General features: G+C 39.0%; 1 protein-coding gene across 4 annotated transcripts in view; it reads left to right on the top strand.

Annotated features, from left to right (window-relative positions):
- LOC132114692 (F-BAR domain only protein 1-like) overlaps positions 1–24,521 on the top strand; it is a 41,767-nt gene that overhangs the window by 16,088 nt on the left and 1,158 nt on the right. The window contains exons 3-26 of one of the 4 annotated variants that reach the window (XM_059522961.1): positions 4,250–4,341; positions 9,401–9,475; positions 10,107–10,248; positions 10,395–10,547; positions 11,108–11,212; positions 12,001–12,099; positions 12,249–12,345; positions 12,533–12,650; positions 12,808–12,832; positions 13,684–13,744; positions 14,648–14,832; positions 16,982–17,006; positions 17,107–17,163; positions 17,718–17,769; positions 18,028–18,146; positions 18,486–19,448; positions 20,094–20,200; positions 20,762–20,876; positions 21,295–21,406; positions 21,516–21,671; positions 21,740–21,872; positions 22,736–22,932; positions 23,097–23,161; positions 24,078–24,245. In XM_059522961.1, coding sequence (XP_059378944.1) covers positions 4,250–4,341; positions 9,401–9,475; positions 10,107–10,248; positions 10,395–10,547; positions 11,108–11,212; positions 12,001–12,099; positions 12,249–12,345; positions 12,533–12,650; positions 12,808–12,832; positions 13,684–13,744; positions 14,648–14,832; positions 16,982–17,006; positions 17,107–17,163; positions 17,718–17,769; positions 18,028–18,146; positions 18,486–19,448; positions 20,094–20,200; positions 20,762–20,876; positions 21,295–21,406; positions 21,516–21,671; positions 21,740–21,872; positions 22,736–22,932; positions 23,097–23,161; positions 24,078–24,245 — 3,421 coding nt within the window. The remainder of the gene's footprint in view (positions 1–4,249; positions 4,342–9,400; positions 9,476–10,106; positions 10,249–10,394; positions 10,548–11,107; positions 11,213–12,000; positions 12,100–12,248; positions 12,346–12,532; positions 12,651–12,807; positions 12,833–13,683; positions 13,745–14,647; positions 14,833–16,981; positions 17,007–17,106; positions 17,164–17,717; positions 17,770–18,027; positions 18,147–18,485; positions 19,449–20,093; positions 20,201–20,761; positions 20,877–21,294; positions 21,407–21,515; positions 21,672–21,739; positions 21,873–22,735; positions 22,933–23,096; positions 23,162–24,077; positions 24,246–24,521) is intronic. The other 3 variants (XM_059522964.1, XM_059522963.1, XM_059522962.1) reach the window with 3 other exon arrangements.

Raw genomic sequence — 24,521 nt, 5'->3', positions numbered from 1 at the left:
CAGTTTTAAATATTCATTCATTAAATATCTAGATCATAAGAGTAATTTGTTTCAGGAATTGGATGGAGAGTGCTGTACATACAAGTTTTCACACAGCCAAAATAGGCATGGAGTACTGTAAAAGAACAAGAACAATGTTTTAGGGCATTTAGCATTAAGTTCAAATTGATTGTGAGTATCGAACAAGACTGTCTGTCTTTCTTATGGTTTAAACTCAATTAAAAGATTCAGTTAAATTGGAATTGTAGTGACAGTAGTATGTGAAAAAGGGTTTTGGAGGGATTGCAGTGAAAATGGTGTTTAGTGGGTCTCACATGAATGCCTCACTTTCCTGAGCAGCATGGCATTGGAACACCCTGCAATCATCCACTTACAGCTTCCATGAGACATTGCTCATTCATCAAACTCCACATTAGTGCTCCGTGCATGCTGCTAAAGTCATCATCCCTGCTTGTGTGTTTACAGCACGGGGTAATTAAAATCAAGTGAGACTGGTTATGTTTTACGGACTAACACATGTTGTCATTGTGAGGTGGTTCTTAGAAGAAGCTACTGTTGGTAGTTCAGCCACGTGCTCAGACTGACTTTTAACAGAGAAACCCATTGACAAGGCATCATGGGAAAGACAGAAGTTAAAATAATTGCTGGAAAAAAAACCTTTTTAGAATAGCTCTCAACATTTGGTGACATTTTGTGTCATAACATTTTTATACATTTCACAATTAATTAAAAAGAAATGACAAGTAATACATTGAATTAAGCATGACATTTTTAAGCAGAACGACTGAAATAATATTTTTCCGTAAAATTTATACCAATACATTTTATTTCTGACTTTGAAAAATAATTTTCATATTGCACATTTACCAGTAGATATTAGAGAAACCAACTCGCTAAATATTTGAATACAAAGCTAAATACTTCTGCTTTACATAGTTTTACTTGAGCTTTTAGCTAGCAAATTAATTTTCTGAAATATTTTATGCATTCTTTTATTATTTATTAGTTGTAATTTCTAGCTTTTGTTATGCATTTTATGTATGCTAATTTGGTCCTTTTTTTACCATTATAAAGTGGGTTTCATCTTTAATCATGTTACATAATTTTTTTTTCATGCGAAGTACTTTTTGTTTACCGTAATGCTTTTTATTGTAAACTACTTAATTCTCGTCTGAAAGGAGTTATAAGAATAAAGTCTATTATTATTCTCCCATCTCCCATTATTAGACTCCCATCAAGTCACAGATTAGTTAATAGGTTTTTTAAAATCATATCAATATTATTTTTATGTAAATCAAATGTATAATTTGAATGTTTGTGCACTTGCTGAAGAAAATGTAAGTTTTGCCAGGGGGCTGGGTGGTGTTGCTAGGTTGTTAGAGTTATCTGGATGGTTGCTAATGTAATCTGGGGGGATCCGTTGTGATCAGATGATTATGTTACTGAGATGCTGAAAAAACAACACAGGACAAAACACAATGACCAAAGATATCCATCTGATTATATAGACTAGCTTTTCAGCCTTCACAATCAGGGGCACTGCACAAGATCCCGGGCCCTATGCATAGGCAGTCCTGATGGGCCCCCATGGCCCCGCCCATTAAAATATCCAGGTAAAATAAAATATATTCCAGACTTTTCAAGGGCCCTCTCTTCCTTTGGGGCCCTGGTAATCAGTACAGGTTTTACTCCCAGTCCGACGCCACAGTTCACAAGTGCCACTTCCTTAGAGCAGAGGTCAAACTGAATTTTCTAACAACCTTGGGTCTTGTTTTTAACAAGAAGGAATACTTCAGCACCGATGCACACAGATGCCTGTCACTTTATGGAATGAGCCGGCATGTGTCTCCCACTCTCTCCTGGTTACCAGGGGAACCCTGTCGCTTTAGCCACCGCTATCTTGGTAGTAGACACGTTAATACGGAGTGTATTGGAGTTTCTCTTTAAACACCTGCAGCCCTGTTTAATGTCTTTGCAGCCGTTCTGTTTCTCGCTCCTTGTCTGTCATGCTGTCTTCAAACACAAGCGTCCTCTGTGGCAGCATCACGTTAGATAAGGTGAATGGCGGATACTGCTGTATACTTTGCAAATGAACTTCAGGGAATGAAGCTATGAAAGAACAGAAACACACTGGGTTAGATGGCCTATCATTCCATCTGCTTTCAGCACCGAATTCTGACTGAAGTGTCAGGGGAAAAGATTGTTGGTTTACTTGCCAGATACTTGTTTACCATCACATGCATATAAGAAGAGAGAGATGTGAGAGAAAGGAGTAGGAGAGTGAGAGAAGGAGAGAGACAGCTTTAAAAGGGGTGCTGTTGTACCTGTGCTGTGTGGGCAGAGTAGAGAGAATCATGGGAGATCAACTTTCCAAAGGGGTCAGGTTTCAACAAGCATACTGGCCACAACAAACATCAGCTGATGTTTTTCATTTTTTTTCAAGATTGTATTTACATGTTGGTTGCAACTGGTTCACTTAGTTTTTGTTGTTTTGTTAGCTCAGTTCTTCAAACAGAACATTTCTGTAATCATGTACAAAATAAGGGACTGAAATTGAACACCAGAAGTGTTTATGGGTAAATGATATCTAGATCTGACTTTAGTGCCACAGGAACTTTTTAGAGTGCAGGATTGAACCCACTTTTTCAGTTGCCTGATTTTCTTATGTATTTTCCTAATAGGGATTTTAAATAATTGTTTAATAAATTCTTAAACCAAACCATGCACAACTGCGATTGGCTAAATTCGATCCTGATAACCTCTACTTTCCCCTGTGGAACACAGAAGCTTGACCTAGTTTTATGAATGATCTGAATTTTGTAATCTGAATATTTATAGCTAATTTCACCTCAGAACATAATAAAATCTGCTGTTTAAAATGTGAATGATGAGTCAGTGACCAGTAACGTTATATGGATACGAGAACAGATTTAGGCGATGTTATTTGGGTTACTAACAATAGAAATGAGGAAAGATGTGTGTTGAACTAGATGTGACCATTAAGAATCATAACCAGCAAGTCAAATCAATTTTGTTTGACCAAATTGCAGATTTGAGTCTGTTAAACGTCAGATGAAGTCATATTTGAGTCTGGATGAAGGACCATCACCTTCAACTCAACCTTGCCAAGCCCTTGCTACGTGTACTGTGTTTAAGCTAACTGAGACTTGTTATAGCACTTATATATTATTGTTCTCTTGTTGTTTTTTATTGCTTCCATTGTTCTCAATTGTAAGTCACTTTGGATAAAAGCGTCTGCTAAATGACTAAATGTGCATGTAAATGTAAAAACACAAATGTATAAAATATGCCACCAAGTATGCCACAATTGTTAAATATTAAGTCTAAAATTCAAATTTACAAAATTCTCATTCATTTTCCAGTTTCATAAATATCCAGCTGTTGACTTGTAGCTCAAAAGTTTTCCTCAAGTTTTTCTCAATGACATGCATCTAAAAAGATTTAAATTAGACCTAAGTGAAAAGTATTTAGGAGAGGGCTAAATTGCACAAATGATCATCACTTGTCTTCATCACTGATACTGATACTTGACATCTATATTTGTGCAACACTTCTGACTTTTCCAGTAGAATGTTAGAAGCAGCCTTTGTATTGGTCTATGTTCTGGCTCTTCCAGTTTCTATCCTTGGATAGTAGGAATTTTGTCCATTTATCTTTTCTGTGGTGAGGAGAAATTTATGGCCAGTGACTGCCCTGGTTCTGTCATCTCTTTCTGTTTCTTCTTTGTTGACATTTTTCTGTTTGCTCGAAGAAAGGGGGGTATTTTTATACTCGCTAACTTTGACCACAGGATGTGCCGTTGCTTTGTTTCAAAGGTTATCATTTGAGGATCTCCCTACTGGGCGTAACTGGCCTTTGAAGGAAATCTGTGTGTGTTGTGCTCCTTGCTCACGTGGCATGTCTTGCACACACTTCTGTGCTATTGTTTTGTAGTTATTTTCACTATACTGCACTGTGATTTTGAAACATCTTCAAGGAGAAGTGAAGGTAGTGATGTTACAAAGAATTAGTGTGAAAATGATTACGTTTGAATCATGACAAATGCTGACAAATTCTGTACAGGCACATACAGTACTGTATTTTTTTTTTGCCTGCTGTAGTAAACGGCCCACAGTCAGCAGTCCAATCTTGCTATTTTCGTTTGAACACTTATTTGTTTCTGATGATGATTCATTTTTACACACACTGCAGGAATGTATCTTATGTTGGTGTTTTTGTTTGTTCACAGGGAGAGAAGAATGCAGGTTTCGACATTCTCTACCACAACATGAAGCATGGACAGATCGCCACCAAAGAGTTGGCTGAGTTTGTGCGTGAGAGGTGAGGTGTTGTTTTGGGAGGAATCATCATGGTGATGGAGAGGAGGGGTGAGATGGTGTTACTGGTACTGTCAGGAATGTGACGTAAAAAAAAAAATTCTGCTCATTTTCTACTCCTCACTTCTTGTGTTTCTAACTCAGCAGTAGCAGTTGTGTTTTTAAAGTGAAATGTTCGTGAATGTTCGTCTTTTGATGTTTCAATAATGTAATGCTGCATTACACTGTACCTTGTTACTGTAGCGTTAAGTCTCATTTGATTTTAATGTTATGTAATACTGTTACATTTATTATTGTCTTATTTGATCTTCATCTTATCGTTAATGTTTCATAACATTCTGTACTTTATTGTTACTATAATGTTATGTCTTATCTACGTTATTATTATTATACATTACGGTTTTGTGATGTTTTGTCCTATTTAATCTAACTATATGATGTTATATTTATTTTCCTACAGTTCCTACATTTACGTTGTAAGTGTAATGTTTTTGCGTATTATGTTATTGTGAGTTTTTTTCTTATTTGCTCTTATTGCATTGTATCATATTATATTATAGTACCAACGAAACATTGCATAGTGTAATGCAATGTGATATCTTTACTGATATCATTGAGTCTTATCGTATAGCATATCTTTTTTTTTTTTTTTATCTGATTTTTGATGAATTTCTCCACACCACAGTTCGGTTTTTCAGCACACAACACTGAAGTGTCAAAAATAGTGGTGGGCCGTTATTGGCGTTAACGTGCTGCGTTAACGTGAGACTCTTATCGGGCGATAAAAAAATATCGCCGTTAATCTATTCTCAAAGTTAGGGTGACTTTCACCTTGATATCTTATATAACCGACTGGCTGAGGCCAGCCTAAAAAGATGCTCAGGACAGTTGACGGGCCACTGCTGCGCATCGTCACGAAAGCTTATCTTTTTCACGTGTTTTTAAGCCTTACCGCTTTACGATTTAAACATTAAAGCTTTCAAAAACAAGACGCGGAAAAGCTGAACAGAGTAGCTGGTTACTCGCGCGCTGTGTTCGGTGCGCACGCAGAGACAGAGCCGTATATCACGGACAGCAACACTGAACCGAGCTCTCTTCTGCGAAGTTCTCCTCGAAGTCCCTCCTGCACCTGAACGAACAAATACAAATCGCAGTTTGAACAAACAAAAAGATGTGAAAGAGCCCAATTCAGTACTCGCGGTGTTCTGGTGTTCAGGGCTCACGCAGAGAAAGGCGTCTCAAAACACTTGAACACCGAATTTGCTTATTTTTGCTCTTGTGCCGACAAATACATACAAAATATGTCAAAATATCCACCTTGGAAATTATGCTCGAAAAAACTGTCAGTTATTTCTTAAGTGAAAGTAAACAGTTGAGGAAAAAAACGGGATGTGTATTATATTGGATGCGTTCATCTCTTAAAGTGACCTCGCCTAATTTAGCTACTGGCTGCTGTAATGTTAATCCAAGAAAATGAAAATGAAAATCACTCACTGCTCTTGACTGAATTACTTTGTGGTTTTAACAATCAAACCAAAAATTATTCAGACACCAGATATAATTTTTGATATATATAGCAAAACTGTAATAATGTGAGAAATGTTGAAGGTGTCTGAATAAATGTAGGTTTGATTGTATATTTCATTTTTACATTGAAGACTATTCAGTGCTATTTTACATTTAATTATTTGGTTTCTGTACCTTGACACCTAAAAAACTGAAAAAAACTTAAACATTGTGTAAATAGCACAAATAAATAAAAATAAACGAACATACAAATTAAACAATTTCAAACAGGGCCCACTGGTACAACCTTCACCGGGTCCCGCTGACCCCAGCTACGGCCCTGCTCACGCCTGTTTCACACATACTCCGTCTGCAGTGCGTATGCAGTCCGTGTTACGTATGTGGTGCAGCATGGACTTGACGTGCTTTCACACAGGACGCGTTTGCAGTCCGCTACTTGGTACGTAAACGATCGCTGCACTGCTGCAGATGCAACACTCCTGGAACGCAACTGGAATCCGTTAACATGTGTGCATAAAAAAATATGCAACGCATACGCACTGCAGACGGAGTATGTGTGAAACCGGCGTAAGGTTGTTTGCACCTTGTGTAATGTGGAATTAGTTTACAGCTTTTTCAAGCACTTTGTGATGCATTTTGGAAACAGAAGATGAGCCCCTTTTCTAATGCACCACCTAGCTTGATAAACCCCTTCTCAAAGACTTACTGTTTGTCAATTTTATTTGGGTAACACACATATTCTGAATGCCTTTGGCAGAATTCGAATGAGCCATTTTAATATAGATTAATTTCAAGATCACAGTGAGATTAATCTAGATTAAAAAAATTAATCTATGCCCACCACTAGTCAAAACACACTAACCTAAGAGCAGCAGAGCGGTCAACAAAATGTTCACTGTCCACTCATGCACATCGTCTACAAATGCAAGGCAGCTCAGCAGTCAGAAAATATAACCAGATGAAGATAGCTTGATCTTCATTTCACCATTCCAGTGAAAGCATATGTGGGATGTTTGAGCATTCCTTTTGGTCTGTAGTAGACATTTGATTTGGAGCTAATTGCAATAATTAAAATGAAATCTCCAAAATGATTCTCTTGTTCTGCAGAGAGAACAGAGACTATTTAGAGCTTTGCCAAGCCTCCTGCCAACTTACATAGTCTCTTCAATCCGTTATAATGGAGCTGGATGCAGGCATTCTCAGTCATGGACTGGAGGATTACATTTTCTTTTTTTTTTACGTAAGAAATCTGTTCAGGAAAGCCTAGGAGGAGAGTTCTGAGAAATTGACAGAGAATAATAAGTCCCTTATGAAAGCATGTCTTGTGCAATAAATTACATAAATCATTTTTCAAAGGCTATTTTGCATCCACTCAGGACATTGTGTCTTAAAGGTGCCATCTGTCATATCTGGCAAAAAAATCAAGTCATACTCCACATTCCATACCAGATGGGGGCAGTATGCCTCAATAAAGTGAATTGGTCTACTCTAGAGTAACAAACGAGAAACGGCATAGTCTCTATGCTCCGCCCCTACCTTCACAACAACACTAGAGCATAGCCGAAGCCTAAAAGACAGCGGTTCTCAATTGCAGTCCTCGCGCCCCACTGCTCTGCACATTTTGAACGTTTCTCTTAGCGCTTTAGACATTTGTTCTATTCGAACATAAGTGCCCTGCGAAGTGGACATCACAGGATATTCAGCCATGATTCCAGTTCGAAGTGAACGTAGCTATATGTTGCAATCAAATTGCATTGAAGTGTGCAAGACGTGAATTTAAATTGTATTGATTTACAGAGGTATATGATGTCACAGTTGTCCATGTTTAAAGACGCTGCACAGCACAAATCAGTGAATGAATGTTTCGATGTGAGGTAAACTTCAACAGATTTCCCCTGCTCAGAGAGTAGGGAGCAATGAACAATTGGAACACAGTTAATGAACGGAGTTCATTTCTAACGAGCTGATTATCTGAATCAGGTGTGTTAACAAAGAGAAACGTGCAAAATATGCAGAGCAGTGGGGCGCGAGGACTGGAATTGAGAACCGCTGCTATAAGAGGACGTTTTGCTTTCAGAGGAACGTTGGGTGATGTCAAGTGATTTTGAAACATGACATCTTCAAGCTACTCCCCTTCACCTTTACCAGTGAATATGTTCATATTCGTTTTGTTCATATTACATTGAGTTGTATATACACATTATTTGAATTAAATTAATTTGACAGACAGCATTCTGTCAACATCATTGGTCAACATCAGACAGCTGATGTTGACCAAGCTAGCGCCAACCAACGTAACCAGAGCTGCCAACTCTCAAGCATTCACCGTGAGACACACGCAATTGACTCTTTTCACACGCTTTCACGATTTCTATGTTATAACTTCCCGAAAAAAATACACAAACATATAAAACAAACTTCTAGCGAAATACTAACAGCATCTAACTTACCAATCCAAAATAAATGTTGCAAGTTCGGTGTCGAACCTCATTTCTTTCAGGTTCATCAGTTGTCTCCAGCGATTGAAAGCAGTGCCGATGTTTACTCTGGTTCGGCTCCTTTTCTTATCGGATTTGATTTGTGATTCCGAGCGCGGTTGTTTCCCTGTAGTGGGTGGTGGTCTCTTGCCAAGGGCTTAAGTCATCCTTCCGCTCTCTTCCCTGAACTGAAGAAGTGGGCTGTACTTTCCACACGATTGACATCAGGTTAGATTACGCCCACAAGCCGTGCGAGTTATTCGTGTATTGCAGGTTGGCTGGTGGTTATGTTGCCCGCATACCGCCTCCCATGGCCGAAACTGGTATTACGACACCTGTCGGGCCGGGGCTAGTAATGCTACTGCTAATTAAGGTTGATATCTCTGCAGCACTATAAATTGACAATTTTTTTATGACATCATTGCCCTTATTTCTTATCATACTTTTGATGCGTGTAGGTCATTTTTTGAATATTTTTACCTCAATTTTTGCACATGGCACCTTTAAAGTGGCTGTGCTCTTTGAAGATTCGGACTTGACTTTCCATTGCGCTGTCCCAGCAGAAAGTAAAATTTCACTTATAAGAATCAAATAAGATGTTTTCTAAGAGATAAGGCCAACAATATAGTTTGACTGACTGGGATGATAAAAGACAATATCCTTTTTCCCATGAGCAGACTCTGAAGTCAAAAGCTTGGCTTATCGAACAAGCAGATCACATAGTGGTTGATAAGAAATATTTGGTCTTTTCAGCTTTGGTCGTGACACTTTGGAAAACTACTGTGTGTTTTCTCACTCTTTTTGAGGGTTTTTCATCCTGGTAGTTGCTTTTAAAGTCACTCATGGCTTCCCTTACATAAACATACCATGTTCGAAACCATATGTGTGCATCATTACAAATATTTACACCTAGCAACTTTCATCAAAGAACTGTTTGTGACCTTTGAGACATTAATGTTGGTGCTAAATCACTTTAATGTGAAAGTATATTTGCTTTTGTGTTTGTAAGCGAATCTATTACCTGCTGACTCTCTCTGTGTGTGTGTGTTTGCATATAAGGGCGGCCATCGAGGAGACATACTCGAAATCCATGAGCAAGCTGGCCAAGATTGCTAGCAATGGAAGCCCTCTCGGGTGAGTAACATTCCTGTAATTATGAGATTAGTATTTAGAAATTTTACATGCACTATTTACCAGAGTAGGTAACAATATTGGACTTTAAGGTATCATGTGTTGAATTACCATCTGTTTTAGTCATCTGGAGAGGAACAAAACTTTAAAAAGTTCACTCTTTAAACGTTTGCACTCCTGCAGCCATACAGATACTCATCAGCAAGGAGATTCATGGGGGTTGTATGTGTGTATTTTTGTGCACGAGTGTGTGCGGTTGTGTGTAATTAGTCAAAAAGTCGTTGCTATGGTTAGCTCTTTCCTCTGCTCTCTTCACATCACTTCCTATCGGCACAAGCATGTGCAAGTTCTCACACAACAATCACACAGTGGTTTAACACTGTAAAAACAGACTTTGAAGTGATACAAAGTGGGTACAGAGCCAAACTGGATAAAGAATTAAAAGCACAAATACAAAACTAATAGAAATTAAATTTTCTTTTTAATACAAACTTTGTTTTTTGGGGAGTCAGGAGAAGTAGTCTTACAAAGGCGAGGAAGCCTGTTGTTTTTCTAATACTGCTGTGCTATAAGAAATCCGAGCGGCTTACGCACTTCCATACATCAGCTTCTAACCATCTGCTTTGCTCCCCAGCACGTTCGCCCCTATGTGGGACGTGTTTCGCGTGTCCTCGGACAAACTGGCCCTCTGCCACCTGGAGCTCATGAGAAAGATGAATGACCTTATCCGTGACATCAACAAGTACAACGAGGAGCAGGTCAAAATTCACCGCAGGGTAAATGAAGGGCTTTTAGCCTGATAGAATTTCTGTTTATGTCTCTGATCATTTCCAATTCCCTACAGTATTTCAGAACGAGTGCATGGGGTTCTAAATGTGTGCTTAATATGTGTTGTTTCATATATATATTGTGTCTTATATAGACGAAAGAGGAAGTGATCGGGACTTTGGAGTCAGTGCAGTCTCTTCAGGTGCAGAACACCCACCTGCAGAAGGCCAGAGAAAGCTATCACAGCAAGTGTGTAGAGCTGGAGAGACTGCGCAAAGAAGGAGTGCCTCAGAAAGAGCTGGAAAAGGTGTTTGTGTTTGAGAGAGAAGACATTAAAGTCCAAAAATGGCGATTCTGTCATCATTTACACACCCTCATGTCATTGTAAACCTCAAAAAGGACACAAAAGCACCATAGAATACCGTGAAAGTAGTCTATGTGATTTTAAGTTATTTACAGATAAAATTAGCAATTTGAGTCTGATGTGTGAATCACATCAACCGATTCATTAAAACTGATTCAAATGAGCAGTTTGTTAACGAAGCAGCTGTCACTTCCTTTCTCTTGAATGCACCATAGACGCAGGCCGATGTTTTTTCAGAATAATGATGCTCAAAAGCATAGAAAAAAAGTGACCAGCACAGTTCTTCAAAAAGTATTCTTTTATGGAAAGAAAGTCATACAAGTTTGGAATAACATGAGGGCAGCTTTTTTGGTTGAACTACAGTTATCCTTTAAGCTAACAGCCTTCTTCCTGTTTTTGTGATCTTAAACAAATAAATGCTTAATTTTTATATATATACACACACACACACACACACACACATACGCATATATTGATCTATATGTCTCTTTCTCTTTTCTCAGCCTGAGCTGAAATCTAAGAAAGCAGCTGAGTCTTTTGCAGGGTCTATTGAGAAGTTTAACCGTGCCGGAAGGGACTTTGAACAGAAAATGAGTGAATCAGCACAGGTTGGGGATTTTTCTGAGCAAATTTTACAGTATTTCAGTGAGCTCAATTAAGGAATGTAAAGTTACCATGGCTACGAGGGCCATTAAAGCAGTCTGTTTGACAAAATGATTACATGCCTAGTCTATTTCTGCCTGGTGTCGACCTGCAAGTATGAATAATTTGAGAGCAAAGAAAGGATGAATCAGTAAAATGTAAGAGTTCTGACATCACTCTGAGAGCAACGGAGTCGTGGTATCCCTCAATTAGGGCTTCAGCAATAATCTGTAAATTATAGAGGTTGACCATTATTAAATGCGGGGGCCAGTTCTATTTAAACTCAGCAAGTTTAAATATAAGGTCCTGATTTACAGAGAAACCAAATAAAAGTTGCAAATATGCTTGTGTAGCCTAATAAAGTACTTTTCAGCTCCATCTGTTGAATTGCCATCAATGTTAGACAAAAAATATCCTTATTTTGCACATTCCCACATGTACTTTTTTAGATACATAAGACATATTTATCTTTTTATTTCTTTAAAGCAATAAGAAGGTTGAGGTCATGCCATATTTTAAATATTCACATTATACACTACTGTTCAACTGTTAAAAGAAAATTATACTTTTATTAAGCAAGAATGCAATAAAATTACATTGTTACCAAAAATGTTTGGTAAATATTTTTTTTTTATTATTAAAATTATTTTACTGTGTCTTTGATTAAATAAATGCAGCCTTGGTGAGCCTAAGAAAAAAATTCTTACAAACACCAAACTAGCTTCTCTTTACATTTGTCCTTCTACATCTGCAGAAATTTCAGGACATTGAGGAGGCTCATTTACGTCAGATGAAACTGCTGATCAAAGCGTATTCACACTCAATTGAAGACACACACGTACAAGTTGGACAGGTACAGTTCACTCTGGAGATTTTACCTACTCCTATATTCTGTTTGCATAGTTGTGTTTAAAATTGTTCAGATGAATTACTCCTGTGGTTCTGGTCAATGTGGTCTCGATTAGCTGTGCTTGATAAAAACCTATGTTCTGTCTCCTTCAGGTCCATGAGGAATTTAAGCAGAACGTGGAGAACATTGGCATTGAGAACCTCATTCAGAAGTTTACAGACCAGAAGGGAACAGGGAAGGAGAGACCCGGTGAGTCACAGAAAGATAAAACAATTTCCACATAAATTGCATTTCTGTTTTATTGGATAGCAATGCATTGAAAATCATTCTTCTGCAGAATACAGGTTTTATAATATGTCATGTAGTGAATTACTAATGTATTGCTCATCTCCAAACCTTCCTTAAATTACTGTGTGTGTGTTTGTGTGTGGATAAGGTCCAGTAGGGTTTGAGGAATATCTGTCCCCTCTAGTATCTGAGAACAGTAAAAAAAGTCGTGCTAAAGCCTTTAGGATCCCTGGACTGGGAAAGAAAGACAAGGAACCGGATTCAACGTGAGTCACGCATTCATATGAAACACAACATATTTAATGTTCTAGATCAGGCCTGTAGTAGACTTTGAGAGAAATCATAGTTAGTTTTTCAGTGACCAATTATTTTTATTTGCTGTGTGGCTTTTCATACTTCTTCTGTTTTTGTTTTTGTCTCTAGAGATTCAGCTGTGGCAGATGCGCTTGTGAGTTCCCATAACACACACACTTTGCTGAATTGTTTTACATAGAGAACAGGTGATTGTGTGTGTGTGGTTACTGGTCTTGTATCATCAGCTGTTCTTGATTAAACTCCTGTGACACTTTTTAGAGTCTCATCTCAAACCAGTTGTTAGTTTATTAACACACACATATATACATAGACCATAGATGCTATATTAGTGACAACATCTCAAAGACAAATGTATCCCAAAATTACATGTTTTCTTATGAACTATTTCATTTCATTTTAAGAAATTTGAAGAAAGTTTCAGCAATTCAGTGAGTGATCCAGATGTTGACCAATTGCTCTGATTCTGTAATTGATTCAGTGAAGGATTCATTAGACCTGTAACCCCTAAACCTGTGAGTCTTTTTGAATGATTCATTGACAGAACTGGCTTTTTAAGGAAACAGTTGTTACTGAATCCATCAGAACTTCTGGGGACAAATTTATCCTTTAAAATAGCTAAGTAAACCCTAGAGAGAGTGTCATGTTTAACAAGGTTTGGTTACCTCATTAAGCTATATTTAACCTTGGCAGTAATCAGGGTATTTAATGAATGTCTGATAGCTCACTGACTGCCAAAATCCTTCATAAACACACACGTGTTACGGGCTGTTATGTAAGACGTCAGACCGCTACTAACTCTCCTGAAACATCGCCACTGTTTTCATATGAACCTTGGCAACAGCATTAGCGTGTTTATGAGTGAAAGACAGACCACATCCATGTTACAGACCTCCAAAGATTCATCACTCTGTCAGCTTATGTCCTGTGCCTTTAAATGTTGTTTCTTATTGTGAGCTTGTGTTGTCTGTTTGTACTTGTGTGTAGAACTCACCCCTCGAAGTGGACGACGAGGGCTTTGTAATACGTGCAGATGTCAACCAGAATGATATCCTTCAGAATAAACCATCAGGAGTGGATGTAGTTAGAGTATACAGTGTGTGTGTGTGTGTGTGTGTACAACTATAGTGGGGCTCATAAGTCTGATATTACTAGTAAACATGCTTCAGTTCATTTCATGACAGTTTGACTTCTGCTGACAGAAGAATCATGTGATCACGCTGGGTCACATGATTTGAGAATCATCCAAAAAACATCTGTACAAAAGTCACTTGTCTGCTTATTTGGTTAATGACCTAGAAATCGAATCTTAAGTATTTTTCTTTTATGTCATAACATTTTATTTTAAACAAAAAGTTAAAAAAGCTTTCTGTACTCCTCAAGTTTAATTTCAGGTTTAAATTAGATAGTGGCCAACTTGGCCTCAGGCTTTTGGACCCTATTGTAGATATTTGAGGATTGGGAAGTATATCCTCTGTATTACAACATATCATTTTGCAAAAACTTATTTTCACTCTCAGACCTCATCTATGTGGTCTAAAACAGAGGGAGAGGAGAGGGATTTTATTGCCTTTTTTGTTTGTTTGTTTTTTACTGTTATTTTCTGCAATACTGTCTTCACACACTATGAGAAGTATCACATTCCGATTGAAAGGAAGTTATTGCAGGAAGTGTAGTTTGATAAGGCAGGATACACTTGTATTGTTTGATAATGGACAGTGATGGATTTGCCCAATAAAGGATTTGAAACTCAGTAGTGTCCCTAAATAGGATGGTTATTTTCACACCTCACCACAGTTTGTAGACTATTTAAAACAGCTGTGTTTGTGTGAGTGTGTGCACTGCCCTCATGTCTATTTGTGTCTGTGTGTGTTTTCTCTGTACCTGTGTGCGAGTACATATGTATCCTGCATCGTGTCTGGATTTGTTCCTTAACTGAATTGCTCTCTACGTTGTGCTGCTGAGGAGAAGGAGGGAAATTTTTACTCCAGCGACTCGGATTTCGATGATGATGAACCCAAGAAGTTTAACATCCAGATCCGACCGGTTGCCAGCAGTAACCGTAGCAACTCAGCAGCCAATGAACAGGAGTTGAAGGCCACAGTGGGGGTGCTGACCCTGCCCCCTAACAGAGCGGTAAGATTAAAAGCTCTTTAATAGCTTAAGTAAGACTGATGCAGGCGGTTTAAAGAAATTTATTTTACAGCTATATACAACCCGAATTCCGGAAAAGTTGGGACGTTTTTTAAATTTTAATAAAATGAAAACTAACAGACTTTCAAATCACATGAGCCAATATTTTATTCACAATAGAACATAGATAACATAGCAAATGTTTAAACTGAGAAAGTTTACAATTTTATGCACAAAATGAGCTCATTTCAATTTTGATTTCTGCTACAGGTCTCAAAATAGTTGGGACGGGGCATGTTTACCATGGTGTAGCATCTCCTTTTCTTTTCAAAACAGTTTAAAGACGTCTGGGCATTGAGGCTATGAGTTGCTGGAGTTTTGCTGTTGGAATTTGGTCCCATTCTTGCCTTATATAGATTTCCAGCTGCTGAAGAGTTCGTGGTCGTCTTTGACATATTTTTCGTTTAATGATGCGCCAAATGTTCTCTATAGGTGAAAGATCTGGACTGCAGGCAGGCCAGGTTAGCACCCGGACTCTACTACGACGAAGCCATGCTGTTGTTATAGCTGCAGTATGTGGTTTTGCATTGTCCTACTGAAATAAACAAGGCCTTCCCTGAAATAGACGTTGTTTGGAGGGAAGCATATGTTGCTCTAAAACCTTTATATACCTTTCAGCATTCACAGAGCCTTCCAAAACATGCAAGCTGCCCATACCGTATGCACTTATGCACCCCCATACCATCAGAGATGCTGGCTTTTGAACTGAACGCTGATAACATGCTGGAAGGTCTCCCTCCTCTTTAGCCCGGAGGACACGGCGTCCGTGATTTCCAACAAGAATGTCAAATTTGGACTCGTCTGACCATAAAACACTATTCCACTTTGAAATAGTCCATTTTAAATGAGCCTTGGCCCACAGGACACGACGGCGCTTCTGGACCATGTTCACATATGGCTTCCTTTTTGCATGATAGAGCTTTAGTTGGCATCTGCTGATGGCACAGCGGATTGTGTTTACCGACAGTGGTTTCTGAAAGTATTCCTGGGCCCATTTAGTAATGTCATTGACACAATCATACCGATGAGTGATGCAGTGTCGTCTGAGAGCCCGAAGACCACGGGCATCCAATAAAGGTCTCCGGCCTTGTCCCTTACGCACAGAGATTTCTCCAGTTTCTCTGAATCTTTTGATGATGTTATGCACTGTAGATGATGAGATTTGCAAAGCCTTTGCAATTTGACGTTGAGGAACATTGTTTTTAAATATTGGAGAGCCTCTGCCCATCTTTACTACTGAGAGACTCTGCTTCTCTAAGACAAAGCTTTTATAGCTAATCATGTTACAGACCTAATATCAATTAACTTAATTAATCACTAGATGTTCTCCCAGCTGAATCTTTTCTAAACTGCTTGCTTTTTTAGCCATTTGTTGCCCCCGTGCCAACTTTTTTGAGACCTGTAGCAGGCATTAAATTTTAAATGAGCTAATTAAGTGGATAAAAGTGTAAAATTTCTCAGTTTAAACATTTGCTACGTTATCTATGTTCTATTGTGAATAAAATATTGGCTCATGTGATTTGAAATTCCTTTAGTTTTCATTTTATTAAAATTTAAAAAACGTCCCAACTTTTCTGGAATTCGGGTTGTATATATATATATATATATATATATATATATATATATATATATATATATATAAAGCTGTTTTATTCTACAAGATGAGAGATCAAAAGACTAATCAAATAGCACTCCATAAGTCAGGTTGCACAGGTTTTTACTAGTTCGCGTGCAAACAAAGTCATGTTTACAAGGTACCAGACTGCTAAAATTAGCTAAACAAAAAACAGACAAAAGTTGTGGTATTTAGTGTAATCAAATCTTTGAAAAAATCTTTACTTTTTGTCTAGTGGATCTATGTCTAGTTAATTCAGAAAATCCACACATAGTACATTAAAACAAAACGATTACTCAATGGGCAAGAAAAATATACTCCATGACTGCTGTCATATTGGTTAGTTATGAAAAAGAAGATACAGCAAAACTTGTACATTTTACGCTCTCGTTTTAAAGATGTCATTTTTTAAAAATATTATGCACAACATTGATTAAAATTGTACTTGTACCTCCTCTCATTCATCCCATTGTGAAGGTATCAGTAAAGAAGCAGCTCTCACGTAAGTTAACTTATATTCCCCTCTATATCTGAGATTATATAGTATTTTTTAATTTGTGTAAGTGTGAATATTTTTCATGCGTCCCATTTCTCCGTTACAGGAAACTCCAGTTCAGCAGGTCGATCTGAAGGGGAAGGGGAAGGTGTTCCCCAGAGAGGTCTGTCACACTCCACACTTCTGTCCTCATTCAGATAGAGTTACATTATTGATCATTAATTTTTCAGAGCTCATGCATTGTACCTGCGACTAATTTCGACAAGCCCTCTCAAATGGCCACAGTCACACACACACAGAATGTCCCACCTCCTCCTCTGTCCACATTAATAGATGTCATTATCCCACAAACACTGCTCCATTTGACACCTTAATCACAGCAATCTGCCGTCTAGCTGACCTGGGATCAGTGTCATAACTGCAAAAATTTCTTCCTCCCAGGCTCACTATTAATCAAACCTACTTAACTGCATTATTATATCAATTATATGTTATACGTTATGTATTATGGGTGTGTTATAATGGTTACACGTCTAGGCTGGTTACCATCACTGTCACTATTGTGGGCATTAACCTAATGTTTATTCAGGGAGAATCTCTATAATAAGTGTACTGTAAGTTACTTTGGATAAAAGCATCTGCAAAATGACCCCTTACTTCATTATTGTATAGTATTGTCATAGTGCACAAGTAGAGTAATGTTTTGTTGTTTTACAGATGGAGAACAGGAGGGTCTGTGCAGATCCACATCCAGCCCAGATCATAGCAGGTACAAAAATATTTTCCATACAGTATAATCACTTTATGGAAACAGTATAATTGCTTTATATAAAGTATAAACACTTTAACATCCAAAAATGCAGAAAGTGTGTAATTTTTGTGGCACTAAATGCTAAATGCTGACTTTGGTCTTGCCCCAAACCCACACCATTGGTTGAGCCAGAAGTTAACATGTGACATGTGTTAACGTGCCAGAAGCTGCATTGACTTCTTCACCCATTCAGTTTCCTTTCTCTCATCTCTGCAGGCTGAGTTCCAGAGCATCCGGTTCGGACGCTCTGTTTGGACCTCCTCTGGAGTCGGCCTTTAAATCTCACAGCTTTGCTGGCAGAGAGCAGCTCCAGAAGGCCTTTGCTGCGTCTGAATGTAAATGTCCAGCAGCACACCACCCCCAACCATATTACCGTGATAAATGAGAATCAACTAGATGAGTTATTCTCTTAGAGCATTTTAGAAAACTGAGAATTAAAAGCTTTAAACCAGCCAAATGTGTGCCAAAGTGTGCATTACCATATTCTTAGAATTAATTGACTCGCTTTGTCAGAACTGCTTGTGTAGGCATTAAAGCATGAATCATTCAATTATGGACCAAAGTGGAAAATTAATTATGTTTCTGCAGTCAGCTTTTTCCTCATCAATCTGTTGCTTTTTAAAGAAACTTCTATTCTGATCAGTAATAGACGACGACTTCTTCATGTTTAACAGATGCAGCGTTCTCTTCTGATTCATCCTCTCCTGAGAATGTGGAGGATTCCGGACTGGATTCGCCTTCCCATCAGCCCCTTGGGGCTTCCCCGGAGCCTACCGGTTGGGCAGCCTGGCCATCCACTCAGTCTCAATCTAAAGACTCTGTTAACTTGAGCCGATCCTCTGACCCCTTCCTCGCTGCGTTCCATGACCCCTCACCCGGTCGATCTCCTCTTCCACAGGATGACCCCACAAAAGCCTGGCCTTCCAATCTACGTTCTCCACATGCCCCACCTGGTATCGAGCCCACCACCTTCAGCTTCCCGGCCTTCTCCCACAGTCTGGCGTCTTCAGAGCTGGAGCCCTCTGTGTGGAGCTGTAAACACATTCCTCCAGAAGACCCCTTCTTGGATGCTTTTGAACGCTCTGCCCTCAAAAGCAACCTGCCTCCACCTGATGCCTGGGCCCAGCCTCCCCCTCGGCCCACCAGGGACAGCAGGGGCATGGAAGACCACACCGATCCCTTTTCTGTCTCTCTGAATGACACTAAAAGCCTCCCTCCCCCATCCTCCTCCCGCAAAGACCGAGACAGAAAGAGAGAACGTAGCGTCCCACCTCCAGAGTCCCCAGATGATCCTTTTGCTATTACTATGATCGGTAGTCCAACTCACCAATCATCGCTGGCAGCGCAGACGGCTGCACAAGGCAGAGCCAGTAGTAATAAGCCGACGCCCAGTCCTAACCCCGCCCCTAGTTCTCAGCCGAAGAAAGAGCTGGTGCACTGGAACTCAGTGCATAACCCTTTTAGTGAGGGCACTACAAATAACACTGTCACACAAGAGTCCACCAGAAAACAGAGATCTTTTCACGACGAGCCTCGCAGGAATGGACCACCACTCACACGGCATTCTGGGCCACAGGAGGACCTCTGCTTCTCTACAGACAAGGACCAGAATTTCCTGGATATTAACACACAACCAGGTATTACAGACTAGTGTATGAATAATAAGCTGTTTTAATGGCCGATGCAGATACTGATATTTAGAGAGCAGAGTGCATGATATAATGCCAATACACAATGGACCTAAAATATGTAAAGACAAGTAACCCTCACTTAAAAAATGGCATTCACTGTAAAGAAATGCAGCACTAGCACATCTTTCAAGCGAAACTATTTTCAAAAAGAAGCTTCAAAAAGGTAAATAATAAATATCTTACTCAAAATAGAGTAAACACACGCACAAATGTATCCATAAGCTAGATCCATTTGATGCATGGACAAATCATTCAGAGCAATTAAATGATTTGTTTCCATCTCAGAAGTACAAGTGTTTATGAATCAGACATTTCTGCTTTTCTCATAAATCAGGCAAATGTCAAGATTTTCAGAGCATTTTTAAAGTCTTGGAAAATAGCCTACAAGTCATATAAGACCACTTTTATGGTGCTCTTCCACATTTATTATATTGAAAAAAGTTGCCAAGATATTGTTCAAATTGTTTTGTTCCATGGAATAAAGTAAAATGTGTTTGGAATGACATAAGGGTCAAGAAATGATGACAAAATGTTCATATTTGAGTTCTTTATTTTTCCTCTTGTCTCTCTCTTTCTCTCTCTCTCTCTCAGTATCCCAGCATGGTTTCAGGCAGGACAGCACTGAGCGTCTTGCACTGGCTCCCCCTCGGTCGGTTCGGCCCAAGCGCTCCTCAGGCAGACTCAGTGGCTGTGAGCAGGTAAATGTTCCACAGACCTTTATTACACCAACTATCTAACCAGCACACTTGAGCTTCTTTAAAACCATATAAACAACTCCCTTAATCGGGCTCTGCTGCAGCCTCTTTCATTCTTCTCTGGTTTTATGAGATGCAGTTTCTCTCATGTGGTCATTCAAATTGCTCCCTTGACTTCAGCTCTAAATGAACACCACTTAACACCATAGATTCCACTTCAAGCTTTTAATTGCTTTATACTGTAAGGTAACTAATAATATTACAGGACAATATTTGTTTTCAATCCACACAAAGTAGAAAGGAGAAAAAAATTTGAAAATAGAAAGTGAACAGATAACATGGACATTAACCCCCCTCCCCCCAAATAAAATAAAATCAATGTTGTATTAGTTTAAAATGTATGTATAAGGGAAAGTGTATAATTTTCATTTAAATATCTGGTCTTCATGTTTTTTCCACCATCTGAGATTTTAGTTTAGCATTGTACACTGTAGCACACTGCAGAAAGTACCGTAAATCCAGTTCAGAATTAGATTTTGGTCCTTTTTCTGTGGTGTGTCTCAGTCTAGGTCCCTGTGCTCGTCTCCGTTGCCTGAGCCCAGTCCTCCCCTCACCTCTTCATCCTCCTCCAGTCCCAGCGAATGGGGGGTGCAGAACCGTGTTCCCAGCCCAGCCCGAGGTGACCCGAGGCACCTCTATTTCCCTAAACACCCACATTACCACAGAACTTGATCATATATTACACTGAGAAACAGCCTCAGGAGCTTTGCTGTAATTTTATTATGCTAATCTAATATAGACATATGCACATATATGGAGGGGACTGTCAGGAAATGTCCTCATCACTGTCTTGCCTTGACTGATTTTGTCATGATTTTGGCATGTATCAAATATAGAGGAAAGTGTTCAATTGCTGATTAATTTATATATCCACCATTCCGCATAATCCCAGAACCGACAAGTTATGAAATTAAATGTCACAAGTTCATTAAGCCACTTGAGTTTGCCTTAATCAGCAGTTTTATGTTCTGTTGAAAATCATTTTTTGAAATGTTTGTGGACATTTCTAAACATTATGTTGAATTGTGATCCTGCAGGTTTGTCTCGAGGGCCCAGTCCCATTTCTCTGAGCATTCAGGAGTCTTGGCCTGTAGCTGCAGCAATCACTGAGTACATCAACGCCTACTTTAAAGGAGGAGAGCACAACTGGTCCGTCTGAGCGTCTTTCACCCCATCTGGAGGACAAAACTTTTATCACACTGTAGCTCCAACTTAAAGTGATTTGCTGTCCAACCTCTTGTGTGTTTTGGGTTTTCAGCTGTCTGGTTAAGATCACCGGTGACCTCACTATGTCCTTTCCTGCTGGCATCATCCGCATTTTCACCGCCAACCCCAACACACCAGTATTAAGCTTCAGATTGGTGAAGATCTCTCGAGTGGACCAATTCTTACCCAACAAGAAGTTACTCTACAGGTATGACGCCCTTAAACACTAAAACTGACCCGGACTGGGATTAATACAAGTTCTCTTTGCACCTGCAGCGACCCATCACAGAGTGACCTGGACACCAAGGATTTCTGGTTCAACATGCCGGCCTTGACGCTCCACCTGCAGAGAGAGGCAGAGCTCAACCCACAGGCCTCCTATTACAATGTGGCTCTGCTAAAATACCAGGTCAGTCAAAAAACACAAAACCAATGAGTAATTCAATCTCTTGATTAATACCTAAAAGAATATTCCACATTCGGTCCAAGTTAAGCTTAATTGTTTTAGTTGCTGTGATGCCATAAACCCTAAAGTGATTATTTAAACAGCTTTACAGCTGAAATAATATAGATGTTTTAACAGAACAATTCATGTACTCTGCCATTCCGAAGAGTGGGTTTAGATTAGTAAAAAGAAATTAATTAATGCTACGTAATAGATTAATACTAATAGTGACAAAGACTCATCCAAGAAACGTATCATGGTTTCCACAAAAACATTAAGCAGTACAACTGTTTTCAAAATATTTCTTGAGCAGTGAATGGGCATATTAGAAAGATTTCTGAAGGATCATGTGACACTGAAGACTAGAGTAATGATGCTGAAAGTCCAGCTTTACATCACGAGAACATTTAAAAATATATATTTTTTTTTTATTTGTGAAACAAATTGCTGTTTTATTGTATTTTGATCATATATGGTGAGATTAAAATTTATTTACCAACCCTGAAGTAAAAGTACTTGTATTAAATTATTACATTGTATAAAATTATATAAACAGTGTAAGTGCTTGTATAAAATTACAAGTTTCACATTTCTGCTTTTAAATCCCCTCACAATTAGTGCGTCACAGTAAACTTGATTTCAGTTTGGAAAGAAAATAAGAAGGTCAACATTTTTTGTGTTAATCAACTTTATGCAACAAATTCTGTCGACTGAACTTAACTTGCATGGAGCTCAGAATATTCCTTTTAAGGCTGAAATAGAAATAAGAAAAAAATTCAACTGTTTGAAATGTTAATCTGGGCTTTTTTGAATGAACTCTGCCCTAGGCGTCGTCTCAGGATCCGGGTCGTGCACCCCTGCTGTTGTCCGCAGAGTGTCAGCGCAGTGGAACAGTGACCCGTGTGTCTCTGGACTACCACTGCTGTCCCGCTACCGCCCCCGCCACCAAGCTGACCTCTGTACAAGTGCTGCTGCCCCTCGATCACATGGCCACCGACCTGCAGTGCCAGCCGCCCGCATCCTGGTGAGAACCAGTGTGTCACCGACTTACATTAATAATACAGTATCGGGAGTTTCAGAGGGAAAAAAATGACGTTTAGGTGGTTGCTTTTTAGACATGGAAACAAAAGAGAAAATAAAAATGAATATATTATAGACGAAGAGAAACTTTGTATGTTTGTTTCACAGGAACGCAGAGGAAAGACGACTTCTGTGGAAATTGTCCGACCTTTCTCCGACAAATCACAGCAAAGGTCACTGCTGCCACCCACTGTTCATCCTCACCTTTCTTTTTATCACTTATTTATGATTCATGTTTAAGGGAAGAAAATTGTGTTCCCACCCTCACTTCATTCCAATTATGAATTGCATGATTTTTCCACAAAAGGAGAATTTTCATGTCATTCTGTTAATAGTAACCAATGACTGCCAAGCTCTAAAGAGGACAAAAGAAACATGCTCTATATAGCTTATGCACTGTATACTAAGCAGTCTGATGTATTATGATTGTGTATATACTCATATAGTATTTATTAATATTGATATAAGTTTGACATTTTATCTGCTTGTCATTTTTATTAGTCTTGTTTTTTTATATTTCTATATAGTTCATTTAAACCCACTCCGAAGACAAATAATGAACGTTTTGTTGTTAATCTATAACAACAAACACCTTCTTCTTTTGTCATGAAGTCCAACCTGTGCCTTATTTAATTTCTTTTGCAGCATACAGAGTTGTAATCTGATTTTAGAGTAAATAATGACAGATTTTTCATTTTAAAAGTTTCATTTTAGAACTTTTCAAACAACTGATAGAAAATGGAAGAGCTAAAGAATATCTAACAAATATTGATTTTCTTCAGAGAGAGAGAAAAAAGCATTGCACTATATATAGTTTAGCGTTGGTACGTCTGAGTTTAGATCACTGTAATGACACAATGTTTTCAGTGGAAGTGGGAGGAAGAAAGGCTGCTCGGAGCAAGAGGCCAAGAAACAAACTTATGAATACATGATCTGACAGAGCATCATGGGAGTGCTGTATACAGAGAATATGGGCACCATTAGGATCTTCTAAGATGCTCTTTTATCTCAGAAGGCTCTTGCACATATGTGAGGTGACCCGTGAGCAGCTGCTGACTCTGTGAATGTGTGTGTGTTTCTGGGTCTCAGGGTCTGGCACGTTGTGTGCCAGCTGGCAGTGCCTGGAGGTGCCCCGCGGTCCTCCCCCGAGCCTGGCTGTGCAGTTTGTGGGATCGGGGGCTTCTCTCGCAGGCCTGGACGTGGAGCTGGTGGGCAGCCGCTACCGCATGTCCCTGGTGAAGAAGAGGTTTGCCACAGGTGAATTCTTTATTCTGTCGGATATTTTGTTACCGTTGGTTGCTAGGATGTCCTCCAGATGGTTGCTTGCTGGTCTAATTAAAAAAAAGTCTATATGATTTTCTAGTAAATATATAGCTTCAGTCCCTCCTGCATTTGAGTTTGTTGTTTTGTTTGTCCATGTTAGTGTTACCATTGTGCAACCTCCGTTCATCTTCGAAACACAGTTTAAGATAATTTAGATTTAGTCCGAGAGCTCTCAGTCCCTCTTACGGGTTTGGAACAACATGAGGGTGA

Source organism: Carassius carassius, chromosome 34 (genome assembly GCF_963082965.1).
Source record: "Carassius carassius chromosome 34, fCarCar2.1, whole genome shotgun sequence".
Taxonomy (NCBI): domain Eukaryota; kingdom Metazoa; phylum Chordata; class Actinopteri; order Cypriniformes; family Cyprinidae; genus Carassius; species Carassius carassius.
The sequence above is the reverse complement of the archived record's forward strand: the minus strand, read 5'-3'. Positions and strand labels throughout refer to the sequence as shown.